The sequence below is a fragment of the Xenopus laevis genome, chromosome 2L (assembly GCF_017654675.1).
Source record: "Xenopus laevis strain J_2021 chromosome 2L, Xenopus_laevis_v10.1, whole genome shotgun sequence".
Lineage (NCBI taxonomy): Eukaryota > Metazoa > Chordata > Amphibia > Anura > Pipidae > Xenopus > Xenopus laevis.
In genome coordinates, this window is record NC_054373.1 from 32,907,106 (window position 1) to 32,923,669 (window position 16,564).

The 16,564-nt window shown below is 41.9% G+C and overlaps 1 protein-coding gene across 1 annotated transcript; it reads left to right on the forward strand.

Annotated features, from left to right (window-relative positions):
- The first annotated feature begins 1,620 nt into the window (after positions 1–1,620).
- On the forward strand, positions 1,621–2,839 carry XB5805949.L (provisional ortholog of gap junction protein delta 2 L homeolog). The gene has a single exon (XM_018245672.2). The coding sequence runs from the start codon at positions 1,701–1,703 to the stop codon at positions 2,763–2,765; it is 1,065 nt and encodes a 354-aa protein (XP_018101161.1). The 5' UTR covers positions 1,621–1,700; the 3' UTR covers positions 2,766–2,839.
- Positions 2,840–16,564: the final 13,725 nt, after the last annotated feature.

A 16,564-nucleotide genomic window follows, 5' to 3' on the forward strand; every position in this document is an offset into this window, starting at 1 on the left:
AGACAATGACTTTATATTCTTCATTGACTTATAAAATCAGACTTTTATATTTTGTAGGGAGACATAAAAAAAAAGTATCCGGAAGAATGATCAGGAAAACTCATGTATAGCATTAGATTGTACCATTAGAATTGACATTGAATTGAGAATGATTACAAATATCAAGTATGATATAATGTGTCCCTTCTGTAAACAGGGTCCGCTGTATATAAGAGGGGGCCCTGGTAATGTAGTTAAGCTGTGACCTCCACTTGAGGGAGGAGGGTATTACATAAATCAAGGATATCCAACTTGTGGCCCTTCAGCTGCTGTTAAACTACAACTCCCAGCATTGCCAGGGTCTGGAGTTGTAGTTCAGTAAGAGCTAGAGAGGGTGGCAGAATGAATATGTTCCTAATATATCTTTCAATTGTTACACACTAATATATGTCATTTGTACTTCTCACTGTAGGACAAGTGCTAATGTCTTTGTTGTCCCAACTTTTTGTCCCTAAAATAAAGTCTACATACCTGTGAATTCAAGGTGTATTATTTATAGTTTACATTAGGCAGTAATATTTTTTCTAATACTACACATGTTATAATGAGTCACACATCTAAGCAGGGATTATAACCAATTATGTCATTGATCCCCATTGGAATGCATTTATTTTACTGAGAATTCATGGCATTTGTCCACTAGAACATTAGCATTTACATTAAGCTGGCCATAGACGCAAATATCCGATCATACGAATCAACGTACGATCGGACTTTCCCATCTCCCGACCCTCCACTAACCATTCTGATCAAAGTCTTTACCATTCCGATCAAATAAGAACAGATCACCCAATGTTCTGCCCCTGACAGCAATCGTACGATACTTATGTCTGACAACACTAGTGACAGTCTCCCACTGAAAATCGTACGATCGGCAATACACGCAGAGATATTATCGGCAGGCGACAGAAATTTTCTAACCTGTCCGATCGACCAAACGACCGATCTCTGACGGACGAAAAATGTCGGGACTCTCCACACATGGTCCGAAAATCGTACAAATCCACGATTCGTACGATCGGATCTTTGCGTCTATGGCCAGCTTTAGAGTTAAGTGACATCCAATCCAAATCTTCTATTACAATGGCCTTTTCAGGGTTACAGTTAAAGTGCCTTATAAATGTTTATTACATTCAACTAGGAGGAAATGTATATTGCTATAGTTAAAAAGCATCTAAGCCTTACCCCCCAAAATAAATATGACTGTTCAGATATATATTTCTTATTAGCAGATATTTTATATCATGATATTGGCCCAGTAACTCTAACCATAGCTACCAACCTCCCAGAGGTGAATTCTGGGAGGTTTTGGAAATCCCTGGGAATTCCAACTCCACTGGCCATGCCCAATTAGTAATTTAGTCCTGACCTGTTACATCCCGGCCACACTCTATAGCCCTGCCCCAGTCCAGGATAACTGCAAGAAAATTTGGTAGGGATGCCAGCTCTGCTGAGAGGCTATGCCAGCTGGCTGATACAGAGTTCAATGACTATGTAGGTGGCATCACCAACACAACAAAGGATAATGCAAGGTCTTGGTCAGCCACCTACAGAATAATGGAGACTAAGACAGAATCAGTAACACAGAAAGTATTTCTTAATTTATTGTTTTTTTCATATTAAACTGTGCGTATTATAATTTTTTCTCATTAGGTAAAAAAATGGGGGACTGGTCTATCTTGGAGCGTCTCTTGACAGAAGTCCAGAACCATTCCACTGTGATTGGAAAGATATGGCTGACCATGCTTCTCATTTTCCGCATCCTTTTGGTAACGTTGGTGGGCAATGGGATGTATGGAGATGAACAGTCCAAATTTACCTGCAACACTCTTCAGCCTGGTTGCAATAATGTGTGTTATGACAGTTTTGCTCCTGTTTCACACCTCAGGTTTTGGATATTTCAGATTGTTTTGGTTTCAACGCCTTCCATTTTTTACATCATCTATGTCCTGCATAAAATTGCTAATGATGAGAAGACTGAACTGGAAAAGAACAACATAATGGAGCTGATTCAGAGATCTGATGGAGAACACCTGTCCAAGAGCAATATAAACCCAGACGCTGAACAACAAATGGATGGTAAAGATGCCTCCTGGAAAGGAACACAGTTTAAGTCAAAGTTAAGAAAGGATTTCAAAGGGTCTACCCCAGTCTTTGACAAAATGCACATCATCTATATTGTCCATGTGGTACTCAGGTCTCTGATGGAGGCTGGGTTCCTGGTGGGCCAATACTATCTTTTTGGTTTTGAAGTGCATCTTCTTTTCCGATGTGAGACATACCCTTGTCCGACCACAACTGATTGCTTTGTCTCAAGGGCCACTGAAAAGACAGTTTTCCTTAACTTCATGTTTGGGGTTGGACTTGGCTGCTTCATTCTGAACCTTGTGGAACTGCATTACTTAGGTTGGTTCTATGTTTTCCGCATTTTATCCCTGGCCTGCTCTGCCTGCTGTAAATTTAAGAGTAGGAAGAAGGAGAAGCCAAAGGTTCTACACCCAGAGCAGAACAGCTTACTCATACACTTAAAGGACACCATACAAGAAAAGTTTGTGCTCAAGACTTCTTCAAGTTTATCACAGGAGAAGATACGTTGTCTCCCATCACAGACAGCTGCCATTTCCTTTACACAGGATGACAACAGTGATACTACCTCCAGGAAAGGCCCAGACAGTAAGCACAATAGCCTTGACAAAATATACAAAATCAAAAAATCTTGGCTTTAAGAAAGAAAGGACCATTTAATATAGGTCCATCAATCATTTTCCAGCTTCTTTATCATGACTCGCTATGAATTGATAAAATGCACATCATCTATATTGTCCATGTGGTACTCAGGTTTCTGATGGAGACTGGGTTCCTGGTGGGCCAATACTATCTTTTTGGTTTTGAAGTGCATCATCTTTTCCAATGTCAGACATACCCTTATCCGACCACAACTGATTGCTTTGTCTCAAGGGCCACTGAAAAGACCGTTTTCCTTCATGTTTCTTCATGTCTTCATGTTTGGGGTTGGACCTGGCTGCTTCATTCTGAACCTTGTGGAACTGCATTACTTACTTCTTTATCACGACTCGCTATGAATTAATCAAATTTCATGTGGTTCATTATTGGTCTATTTAACAAGTTGTACAATAAAATATTTATATAGTTCAGACTATTTCTCAGATAATTTTTGTGTTTTCTTTTTGCTTACAGATGATGTATTGTAAAATATACTGCACTCCAGTTTTGTGGATCAGTTTATATTAAATAATAATGCCATAAATGGAAGTGGCAGCAATATATTTAGGTGTGGTGCCTAGGGGGGCAACCTGGCCCCAGTTGTGGCTTCAGAGGTCATGATTTCGCACGCATGACGTATGACATCATTTCCACCACTGATATGTGAAAAATATACTCCTAGCTCTCACCACCTGGCTTAGTCACCGAATTTCCTCACAAGTCTCCAGTGGCAGCTGGGGAGGTTTTTTTTATTTTTCACCAAATGTTTTTTTATCAATTTGTTCTATATGCACCCAAGGGCCGCTCCTTTAAGTTGCCACCCTGCGGCCGGAGGGCCCTGTCTGAAGGCCATAAAAATCAACTGTACGTCATGCTGAGGTTATGGCAGACACTGGATCGTTACAATGGAATCATAGGGTTCAGTCATTCCTGGGTTAGAACAAATCAATTTGTACTGTTGTACAAATGATATAGGGCCCCAAATGCCCCTTTTCTATGAGGGGAGAGAGATCATTTCCAAATGTGGAAAACTCCTGGGGGTATATTTATCAAAGAGTAACGTTAGAGATCACTACAGCCCGCTAGCGTGAAATACCACATCTCTCCATTCATTAAATTCGCCTTTAAAAATCCCATCGAATTTAGAAATGAATTGAGAGAGGCGATATTTCATTCTCAATTGCAGACTTTGGTGATCTCTAACTTCACTCTTTGATAAATATGCCCGATACACAACCCTGGCAAAAATGTATTTAAATTCCTTGTATGGCACATTACTGCTGTCACTTCCCAAATGCTACTTAAAACCATCCTGAGCAGCATCCTCTTGCCATTTGGGGCCCTCCTGCATGGCCCTTCCCCTCAGAATCCAAGATTTAACACACAATTAATTCACCCCAGTAACTGGAATTCTGGGGTAGCACAGAATGCAAATTTAGGGAAACATAGACTACCAGGCATAACAGGCTTATGGCATTGGGCTCTGGGCGCATTCACTAGTATAGAGAGTGTCATTTTGCTACCTGCACTTGAAAAGCCAACGTTCTGGTTTAAAATAAATGGAATTTCAGTTCTTAAAGTCATCTGAAGCAAGGTTCTCCCTCTTGAAACATGAAAGGAGTGGCCCTGCATCAATTCACCCCTCCCCCAGTATAAGGGCATCTCTGCAACATATTAAGTGGGAAATGCTTTTCACAGGGTTAAACACAGAACAAAAATGGGAAGTCTTTAAAATGCTGCTTAATAAATATACTTGTCAGTATATTCCACTTGTAAGCAAGGAACGTCGTTGCAAAGCAAAACCTTTTTGGTTCAATAGAAGCGTTGGTGTTGAGGTGGGTAAGAAAAGACGTGCTTTTAAGGCTTTCAAGTTAGCTGGTACAGCCGAAACATTTATAAGGTACAAGGAGGCCAATAAATCATGCAAAGAAGCTATAAGGCAAGCTAAAATTGCTATAGAAAAGGATATTGCAGCAAGCAGTAAAAAAAATCCAAAATTATTTTTTAAATATGTTAATAGTAAAAAAATGAAGCAGGAAGGGGTGGGACCCTTACTATCAGAGGGGGGTCAGCTGGTTGATGAAAACAAAATAAAAGCGCAGATTCTGAACTCATATTTTTCATCTGTCTACACAAATGAGGAACCATTAAGTGAAGGTTTCCTTCTTAACAGTCCCAATTCTAGTAATACAACTAATGATGCATGGTTCACACATGAAGAAATTCAAAAGAGACTTGAACATGTTAAGATTAACAAAGGTCCAGGGCCAGATGGTATTCATCCCAGGGTAATTAGCGAGCTTAGCTCTGTGATTGCCAAACCTCTTTACTTAATTTTTCAGGATTCATTGAGATCTGGCATAGTGCCGAGAGACTGGCGAATTGCTAATGTGGTGCCTCTATTCAAAAAAGGATCCCGTTCTCAGCCTCAAAACTATAGGCCAGTTAGTCTGACGTCAGTGGTAGGAAAGCTTTTCGAAGGGTTAATAAAGGATAAGATACTGGACTTCATAGCAAATCATAATACTATCAGTTTGTGCCAGCATGGTTTTATGCGTAATAGATCTTGCCAGACTAACTTAATTTCTTTTTACGAGAATGTAAGTAGAGACCTCGATTCTGGGATGGCAGTGGATGTGATTTACTTAGACTTTGCTAAAGCATTTGATACAGTGCCACACAAAAGGTTACTGGTTAAATTAAGGAATGTTGGCCTGGAACATAGTATTTGTACCTGGATAGAGAACTGGCTAAAAGATAGACTACAAAGAGTGGTGGTAAATGGAACATTTTCTAATTGGACCAGTGTTGTTAGTGGAGTACCGCAGGGCTCTGTACTAGGTCCCTTGCTTTTCAACTTGTTTATTAATGACCTGGAGGTGGGCATTGAAAGTACTGTTTCTATTTTTGCAGATGATACTAAATTGTGCAGAACTATAGGTTCCATGCAGGATGCTGCCACTTTGCAAAGTGATTTGTCTAAACTGGAAAACTGGGCAGCAAACTGGAAAATGAGGTTCAATGTTGATAAATGCAAGGTTATGCACTTTGGCAAAAATAATATAAATGCAAGTTATACACTAAATGGCAGTGTGTTGGGAGTTTCCTTAAATGAGAAGGATCTAGGGGTCTTTGTAGATAACACGTTGTCTAATTCTGGGCAGTGTCATTCTGTGGCTACTAAAGCAAATAAAGTTCTGTCTTGCATAAAAAAGGGCATTAACTCAAGGGATAAAAACATAATTATGCCTCTTTATAGGTCCCTGGTGAGGCCTCATCTGGAGTATGCAGTTCAGTTTTGGACTCCAGTCCTTAAGAGGGATATAAATGAGCTGGAGAGAGTGCAGAGACGTGCAACTAAATTGGTTAGAGGGACGGAAGACTTAAATTATGAGGGTAGACTGTCAAGGTTGGGGTTGTTTTCTCTGGAAAAAAGGCGCTTGCGAGGGGACATGATTACACTTTACAAGTACATTAGAGGACATTATAGACAAATAGCAGGGGACCTTTTTACCCATAAAGTGGATCACCGTACCAGAGGCCACCCCTTTAGACTAGAAGAAAAGAACTTTCATTTGAAGCAACGTAGAGGGTTCTTCACAGTCAGGACAGTGAGGTTGTGGAATGCACTGCGGGTGATGTTGTGATGCTGATTCAGTTAATGCCTTTAAGAATGGCTTGGATGATTTTTTGGACAGACATAATATCAAAGGCTATTGTGATACTAAACTCTATAGTTAGTATAGGTATGGGTATATAGAATTCTAATTAAAAGTAGGGAGGGGTGTGTGTATGGATGCTGGGTTTTCATTTGGAGGGGTTGAACTTGATGGACTTTGTCTTTTTTCAACCCAATTTAACTATGTAACTATGTAACTATATAACATACAGCCATAACCAAGCACCTGCATGGACTGTCCCCACCCAGATATTTCCAATGATCCCATATACTACTCCCAAAGTCCTTGACCTATAATGGTAGATAAAGTACAATGTGACCTAACTGCCAGTTAAAGTCGCTTAGGAGCAACACTGTGGGCCCATAGTATCATATACCTCCCAATATTTTAGAAATAGAAAGAGGGACAAAAAGATTTACCATGAAAATTATTGACCATGCCCATTTTGTGACCACACCCCCTAATTACCATGTTCATTTTACTAAATTTGTCAGGTTATGAAAGTTTGAACACATTTCTGTAGTTTTTATGTGTTATTTCATGTTTGCTAATGAAGGTGAATTGCTCTTTAAGCTGCAAGTCACAGTTTCCCAAAGAGACCTGCTTATCTTAAATTGTTACAATTGCTTCTTTGTTTATCTTAAATTGTTACAAAAGTATCTCAGTGCACCTGGTGGCTGTTCTGGGCTCTCTGCCAAAAGCCAATTAAGTTAGAAACTTTGTATCTTTTCCTGACTGTTCAGTGCAGGAGATCAAAAAGAAAGTCAGGACATTTTAGTAACAATCCGGGACTGCGGGTTGAGCTGTCAAAATCAGGACTGTCCTGCGAAAAACGAGGTATGGTATCTCACTCTGATCCGAATGAATGCTCCTACTGAACAGCACTTTAATCAGGCCCAAACTGGCAATTTGTGGCAAATGCCAAAGGGCTCCAGCAAGATGCCATAGACCATATTTATTGGGCTGCAGAGCTGTCAATTTTTAAAATTACTTTACTGGGGGATTTGCAGTGCAAGGAGACGTAAAAAGTTGTGACGTTAACGGACGTGCCGTCAGTCAGGCCCTGGATTTGTGGAAAGGCCACCTAGGCCGGCGTGATTTTAGGGGGGCGGCATGCTGCCCAGCCACACCCACATTCAGTGCCGTTTCTGGGGAAGGAGCCGCCTGAGGCGGCTCCTGCAATGCCGCCCCCCGCACCGACTTACCTGTCGGCGAGGGGAGGCAGGAACACGATTGCGGAGAGCGCAATTGCGCTCTCCCGCAATAGCGCAGCCGAATTTCCGGTTTAAAAACCGGAAATTCGGCTCTTAAAGGTGCAGGAGCGGCTTTTTGCCGCCCCTGGAATCCTGTCTGGCGCTGCCGCCTGAGGCGAGCGGCTCAGCTCGCCTCATTGGCGGAGCGCCCCTGCCCACATTGGTTCATAAACATTGGGGTTGCACTGGAGATGCGATAATTTTTTAAATTTCCCATGCGGCAATCCCCATTGCTCCTGTCCCCCTGGAGGGGAAAGGGGCGACCAACAGTAGTGGGCCTAGGGGCGGCCTTTATGTAAATCCGACCCTGCCGTCAGTGAAAGTAACACCACTTGCATGCGCAGAACCTCTCCCGTAGCCACCAAGACTGTGCTGTGCATGCACACTTCGCTTTGCTATTGTCCCTGATGTGTTCGCATTTGCACACCACATTTTTGCCTCTAAATCAATAGAAATCATCAGAAATAGGGGGAATGCTTCAGAGTTGGACTGGGGGATAGAGCGAAAAATCTGGTAGGTCACAAAATAATTGGGGGAGTTGGCAAAAATTATGATCATGTGATGATAGTCCACTGACTCCACTGCCTTTCCTGTGTGCATTCTGTGGGACACCGGGAAAAAACCCTGTTTGCCCCGACCCTTAATGGGCCCCCGCCGGGCCAGTCCCCTCTCCCGATCAGATCCAACAAAAAAATTTTTTTTAGGCGCCGCATCATCTGCGCATGCACGCGGCACCTATTCACTGAGGAGCGCCTAGCGGTACCTACACGCAGGCGCGCTCGGCGCGGCATAGTAGGGGGCATGTTACAGTAGGGGATGGGGGGTTGGAGGGGGCCTTGGACAAAAGTCCCGGTGAGCCCCGGGCCCCCCAGTCCGATAACTCAGTGGGGGTCAATTATAAAGTTTGGACAGCACATATTTATTTGCAAATAGTTGTATTGCCCGTGTTTTTTCCTGAAAGCTGAAATATTGCACTGCTGTGCCTGTCTTTCCGTTATTTGAGTTTGTGACTGTGCAAGGTCGTTGTGTGCGAAAATAGCATTGAAAGTAATTTAAAATTTGCCATTTGAGTAAACTGTTTTGTGAATATTTTCTCTGGCGTAGCTCAAACGCAGAGTGTTTGCATAAATATTCACAATTTGTAATTATACCATATTTAAAAAGCGCCTATCGACATTCGCAGTGCGAATAAAAATTAGCAATTATGTTTGCACATTAAATATACCACTGTTATCCAGGTTTATAAATATAACCATGTGCAGGGCAAAAATGTTCACTGTGCGAATCATTCTAAGCTGCGCGAAGTTTATAAATGAGCCCCAGTAACAGGGGCGCTCCACCAATGAGGCGAGTTGAGACACTCGCCTCAGGCGGCAGCGCCCCCCTGGTTACCAGGGGCGGCAAAAATGCCGCTCCTGGTAACTAAGAGCTGAATTTCCGGTTTTCAACCCGGAAATTCGGCACTTCTAGTGCAGAGAGCGCAATTGCGCTCTCTGCACTAGCGTCGTACAGCGCCCCGACCCCCTCCTGCGCAGAAAATGTGAGCGCCGTGAGGAGGGGTCGGGGCGGCAACGGAAGGCCGCCTCAGGCGGCATAAAGGCGCGGATCGGCGCTGCCCAGTAACTCCAGATCAAGTTGATAACCTGTGTATGGACCTTGCTTCAGCGGGTTAGAAAATCCTATCAGTTGAGGACCACAATGATGTGTTGATGCAGTCCTCTCTCCAGGGCCGGAATAACATAGTGAGCACCCCTAGGCCCACTGTCGTTCTCTGTCCCCTCCCTTTTATTTTCTCAAATTTTTAACATCGGGACTGGAGCAATGGGGATTGGCACATGGAAATATTAAAAACGATTGTATCTCGTGGTTATCCCCAGTGTTTCTGTACCAATGTGGGTGTGGTTGGGCAGCATACTGCCCCTAAAATCCTACCGCCCTAGGCCCCGGCCTTGGTGGCTTCTCCACAAGTCCAGGCCTCTCTCCCATTGTGATCTTGTGAACTTTTAGTATGTTATAGAATGGGTAATTCTAAGCAACTTTTCAATTAGCTTCATTTTTTAAATTTTTTATAGTTTCTGAATTATTTGCCTTCTTTTTCTGACTCTTTCCAGCTTTTAAATGGGGTTCACTGACCCTATCTAAAAACAAATGCTCTGTAAGGCTACAAATGTATTATTATTGCTTTTCTTTACTACTCATGTTTTTTTTTCAGGCCATCCCCTTTTCATATTCCCTTCTCTCACTCAACTCAATGCATGGTCGCTAGGCTGATTTGGGCCCTAGCAACCAGATTACTGAAATTACAAACTGGAGAGCTGCTGAATAAAACCAAGCTAAAAACTTAAAAACCACAAACAATAAAACATGAAAACCAACTGCAAATTGTCTCAGAATCTACATCACACTTAGGGGCAGATAGATGTACCAAGGGTCGAATATCGAGGGTTAATTAACCCTCGATATTCGACGGCCGAATTAAAATCCTTCGACTTTGAATATCGAAGTCGAAGGATTTTGCGCAAATAGTTCGATCGAACGATCGAAGGAATAATCGTTCGATGGAACGATTAAATCCTTCGAATCGAACGATTCGAAGGATTTTAATCCATCGATCAAAGGATTATCCTTCGACCAAAAAAAGATAGCCAAGCCTATGGGGACCTTCCCCATAGGCTAACATTGACTTTGGTAGCTTTTAGGTGGCGAACTAGGGGGTCGAAGTTTTTTATTAAAGAGACAGTACTTCGACTATCGAATGGTCGAATAGTCAAACGATTTTTAGTTCGAATCATTCGATTTGAAGTCGAAGTCGAAGGTCGAGGTAGCCCATTCGATGGCCGAATTAGCCAAAAAAACACTTCGAATTTCGAAGTATTTTTTCTTCTATTCCTTCACTCAAACGTAGTGAATGGGCCCCTTAAAGTTAATTTAAAGGTAAACAACCCATTCAAAAACAAAAAAAAGCTGGGCACACTGAGGTTTGATGTCTATGAATCCACCTGATGTATTCTTTACAGAAACAACAAATAGATAGAGACGTGTGATTGTTAAAAACTTGGTTCAGGGGGTAGAAAATAGTACATGATTTTTTTCCTTGGGATTCTTTAATAAACAAGCCGGTAACAGTATGGAAATTTAGAAATCCATTCTGGTTTTTAAATGTCACAGAAGCAAGAAGAATGTGTCTGTGTTTGGCAGTGGAAAATATTTCCCTAACAAGGACAAGGCTCTGATTTGTTCCAAGCACAGAGTACAATAGCAATGTTTCATTTTGTATGTGGATTTGTATGTGGATTTGTTATGGGACGGGTTGTGATGCTTTTAAAGAGGTCCCCCATCAAAAACAGTTTTTGTCTAATAAAAGAAAATATAACAAATGAATGGTGGCACAATGGGTAGCACTCAGGTCCTGTGTTTGTAACCAGGGCTGCAAGCAGTTTGTACAGTGTCTGTGTGGGTTTCCTCCCAAAAACACACAGGAAGGTTAATTGGCTCCTGATAAAACTGACTCTAGTGCAGGGGTCCCCAACCTTTTCGACCCGTGAGCAACATTCAGATGTAAAAAGAGTTGGGGAGCAACACATGCATGAAAAATGTTCCAGGGTAGTGTCAAATAATGGTTGTGATTGACTATTGGTAGCCCCTATGTGGACTAGCAGCCTACAGGAGCTTCTGTTTAGTAGGACACCAGGTTTTTGTACAACCAAAACTTGCCTCCAAGCCAGGAATTCAAAAACAAGCACCTGCTTTGAGGCCACTGAGAGCAACATTCAAGGGGTTGGGGAGCAACATGTTGCTCACGAGCTACTGGTTGGGGATCACTGCTCTAGTGTGTGTGTGTGAATGTAATAGGGACCTTGAATTGTAAGCTCCACTGAGGCAGACACTGATGGGTATGATGTACAAACTCTGTAAAGCGCTGGAGAATATATTGATGCTGTAAAGAATATGAAGTAAAGAATATCAAAATTAAACGTTGCAATATGGCACGTTTGGTTAAAAAAAAAAAACCTCGTCCATCAAGTTCACCCCTTTAAGTCTATATATAACCTGCCAGTTGATCCAGAGGAAGGCAAAATGCCCCATTTGAAGTCTCTCCAATTTGTCTCAGAGGGGAAAAAATTTCTTCCTGACTCCAAAATGGCAATGGGACTAGTCCCTAGATCAACTTGTACTATGAGCTATCTCCCATAACCCTGTATTCCCTCACTTGCTAAACACCATCCAACCCTTTGTTAAGGCTATCTAATGTATCAGCCTGTACCACTGATTCAGGGAGAAAATTCCACATCTTCACAGCTCTCACTGTAAAAAAACCCTTTGAGAATATTTAGGTAGAAGCTCTTTTCCTCTAATCGGAATGGGTGACCTCTTGTCAGGTGGAAGGACCTAATGGTAAATAAAGTATTAGCGAGATTATTATATGATCCCCTTATATATTTATACATAGTTATCCTATCCCCCCTTAAGCACCTCTTCTCCAGCGCGAACATCCCCAACTTGGCCAGTCTTTCCTCATAGCTAAGATTTCCCATACTTTTTACCAGGTTAGTTGCCCTTCTCTGCACCCTCTCTAATACAATAATGTCCCATTTGAGCACTGGAAACCAAATTCAAAGTGATATCTCTCTGGTTGTTTAAGGGTCAGGGCACACGCTCAGATTCGGGGAGATTAGTCGCCCGGCGGTTTCACTTTGGGCAACTTCGGAAAACAATTGCTCAGAGGGCCATCCCGCCGGCGATTTACATTCTAGCCGGCGGGAAGCAGTTTGGGGAGATTAGTCGCCCTGAAAAAAAAAAGGAGATTTGTCGCCGGGGCAACTAATCTCCCCTAATCTGAGCGTGTGCCCTGACCCTAATTTGTCTGCACCATTAGCTCTGACTCATGAAACAAGGGATTAAAGAGCTGGAGGAGAAATGAGCTGCTACATAGTCTCAAGAACCAGAACCACAGAACAGAAGTTAAAATACTATTTTTAAAATACTGTTTTCAGTTTCAGATTGCATTTACATATAACTTTATAGCCACTGGAAATTTTAAAGGGTACCAGATAGAAAAAGACGTACAGGTAAGGGACCTGTTATCCAAATCTAGGGACCTGGGGTTTTCCGGATCCTGTAATTTGGATCTTCACACCTTTAGTCTACTATAAAATAATTTAAACATTAAATAAACCCAACAGACTGGTTTTGCTTCTAATAAGGATTAATTATATTTTAGCTGGGATCACATACATTTTTTTTTTTTTATAAAGACAAAGAGAAAAAGGAAAACATTTTTAATAATTTTGATAATTTTGATACAATAGACCAGATCCAATACCTGTATAATAAAAGTCCTTTTCATATCAAACATGAAACCCAAATTGTTTTATTAAACGACAACATCCATACCTGTTATAAATGTATGGGTATGGGATCCCTTATCCCTAAACCCATTATCCAGAAAGCTCAGATTTACAGAAGTCCATATCCCATAGACTCCATTTTAAACAAATAGTTCTAATTTTTTTTAACGATTTCCTTTTTCTCTGTAATAATAAAGCAGTGCCTTGTACTTGATGGTAACTAAGCTGCATCAATCCACATTGGTGGAAACACAATCCTATTAGGTTTGTACGTTTAAATGATTTTTACCAGACTTAAAGGGGTAGTTCACCTATGAGGTATATCTTATCATACCTAGCAACTTTGGTCTTCATTATTTATATTTCATAGCTTTTGAGTAATTTCCATTTTTCTTTCTTTTCTTTCCAGCTTTCAGATTGGGGTAACTGACCCCATTTGAAAAACAAATACTCTGTCAGGCTACAGATTAATTGTTATTGCTACTTTGTATTATTCATCGTTCTATTCAGGCCTCTCCTATTCATATTCCAGTCTCTTATTCAATTCAATGCATGGTTGTTAGGGTAACTTGGCTCTAGCAACCAGGCCCGGATTTAAAAACCAGCTGCCCATAGATTTGCTCCGCTCGTAGCACCCTCCCCTTGCCTGGAGATCCTGATTACAGAAAGATCCCTTATCCAGAAAAACTTTAGTCCCAAGCATTCCGAATAATAGATCCTATACTTGTATTTAAAACTATTTATAATTTTGTAGCCTGTGCCAGGGTGTGTGCATCAAGTTCTCCTTTCTGCCGCATACACAACATATTGAGATTATGCCAAAGTTACATAATCCATCTTCCAAAAAATTGCACCTGCCTTTATATTTCTGGAGTGTGGGAGGAAACCTAAGTACCTGTAGAAAACCCATGCAGACAAACCCCTGGAGACGGTGTATGGCTGTCTTCAAACTGACTGCAAGACAGTAATGCTACCCATTGCACCATCATGTTGCCCATAAGAATAAAATAACTGATCCAAGCTCCAGAAAATAAACTTTAAAATGGATACGTGCATGGCTGTAGGTCTCCCAAAAATCGAATTTTTCAGCTCATTCCATGAAAACGGTTCATTCATGTTGATTGCACTGTTGGCCAGTAGGGGCCTCCACTTTATTCTGCAATATACCTGTAACAGAATGTTCTCCACAGAGGATTTGCATATTAGGAGAACATACAGTGAAAACAAACTTTCCAATATACATTCATTAAAAATGTCCAAAGATTATAAAGTTATTTATAAATATAATTGATGTCTGTCTATCTGTCTGGCTGTTTGTATGTTCTGTATTACAGGTTTAAACTCCTGAAACAATGTAGCAGAAGCCAGCGGATTACCAGGCCTGGATGAGACTTGCTGCTACATTGATTCAAGAGTCAGAACTAGAGAATAGAAATGGATAAACAAATATGACATTATTTATCATGTAAAGCGCATGGAAATGCTCACAAATGTTTTGAGCAATAAACTCATGACTCATGAATGTGCCAGAAGGAGGGGTAAGTTATAAATCATGCAGGCGGAAAAATGCTCCATGTACTATAGCCCTTAAATCTTTTAAAGTAGCCCTTTGTGCCATGACCCTGAAATAGATTTCAAAGCATCCATTTACATAGTATTTTTTACAGGTTGCCAGTTGATCTGTGGGGCTGTACAGAAAGGGTTAAGTTGCCACTTATCCAGGTCCGGACTGAGAATTAAAATAGGCCCTGGCATTTAAGGTACACAGAGGCCCAATCAGCCCACATAGAGGCCCAAACAGCTCCCACCAGCCCACTAAATACTGACTTTCTATGGGACCTTATAGCAGCCCCTCTGGCATTTGCCAGAACCCACAGATTGCCAGTCCGGGCCTGCACTTATCGTAAGGGGATGTTGGTATGGTAACCTGCATTGAATTGGGGGTGACAATCCTACTGTAAAGATATTGTAGAAATGAGTAACTCCATGTTGCACTACTACTAACAAAAGAATAGCATGGGATAGGTAAAATAGGTATGGGATCCATTATCCGGAAACCCATTATCTGGAAAGCTCAGAATTTTATCCAAAAAATCCAAACTAAGATATATTGAATGCCTATTGGAAGCAAAACCAGCCTATTGGGATTATTTAAGGTTTAAATGATTTTCTAGTAGACGTAAGGTAGGAAGATCGAGATTACGGTATGATCCATTATCCGGAAAACCCCAGGTCCCGAGCATTCTGGATAACAGGTCACATACCTGTAGTATATTTTTGGAAAAGACAAAACATTTTATTTAGTGACCGGAGGCCCCAAGGCAAGACATTTTAGGACCATCCCCAAAACTTTTTGGAAGCTGAATCCAGTCTAAACACATATTTTAACATTAACCATCAGTCAGAAATTCACCAAGCCCTTGTATACTTTTGCCCCTAGCACTCAGTGGATCTGCTGTCTTTTTGGTTAAATATCTGGGGCTTATCCCTGCTTGTGGTTGCTAGAATAGACAGTTTTTGTATTGAAAGCCCGGGACCATGGTTTCTAACACCCATAGTGCACAGTGCAGGTGCAAAGTGCAGGTGTCCCTGAGTCCTACCCCGAAGGGCATGGGCTCTGTGTTACTTAAGAGCCCCAGGCCAAGGCACTGACGGCTACTCAAGTCGTTGGGCCGAAGTTAGGGTGGCCCATCTTTCGTGACCCCAGGATCTCTAGGCTCTCCTTCGCCTCACGGCTAGGGAGAGCCCCTTTACCCCGGGGTCTGCCGAAGCAGAGCACAAAATCCTTGGCCTGGAGGCAGAGTCCAAAAGGACTCTATAGTGCCACCAAACCCGTGTGTACCAGCAAAACAAGACAGACAGACAAGACAAACACAAGCAAAAAATAAGTGCCTTCAAAAAATAAGGTCCTTCAAAAAATAAGTGCCTTTAAAAAATAAGTGCAAATAAGTCCTTGGGGTGCCCGAAGGCTACGGCCAGGAGGCCGAAGGTTATAAAACATTTTTCCCACATAGCCAAAAGGAGCAGTGGAGAAAAGTGCAAGCAAAATGAAAAGCGTGAGGTGCAAAAGTGCGGCTGTGCTGACCCCATCAGTGAGTCAGGCACTCCCCCGTAGGAGGGCATTATGCCCCGGGCTTTCATAGTGCTTTGGCCCCCAGCCAGAGAATCAAGTTTTTTCCCCGTTTCATCAGAAGGGACTGCCACCCCCAACTGACAATTCAGGTACTTCACTTGATCTTAGCCAAAATGCCGAGAAGCCGGCTAGCATACACAGTTGTCATATTTAAGGGGGTGGAAGGGTTAACTGATCTGAATTTTTTTTTCAATGCAGGGAAGACGCGACCTGCTAAATTACCCAGTCATTATAGGGAGAGAGGCTCCAGTCCAGTTTTTCCAGAAATGTTACCTAAAGATGGCTGCTGGCTCCTAGGTGAGCGAGGCTAGGTGCTACAACAAACAATACTGTTTATGGTGTTTAGAAATGGGTGTATAGTAAGGTCAGATATTTGCCTTTTATTCT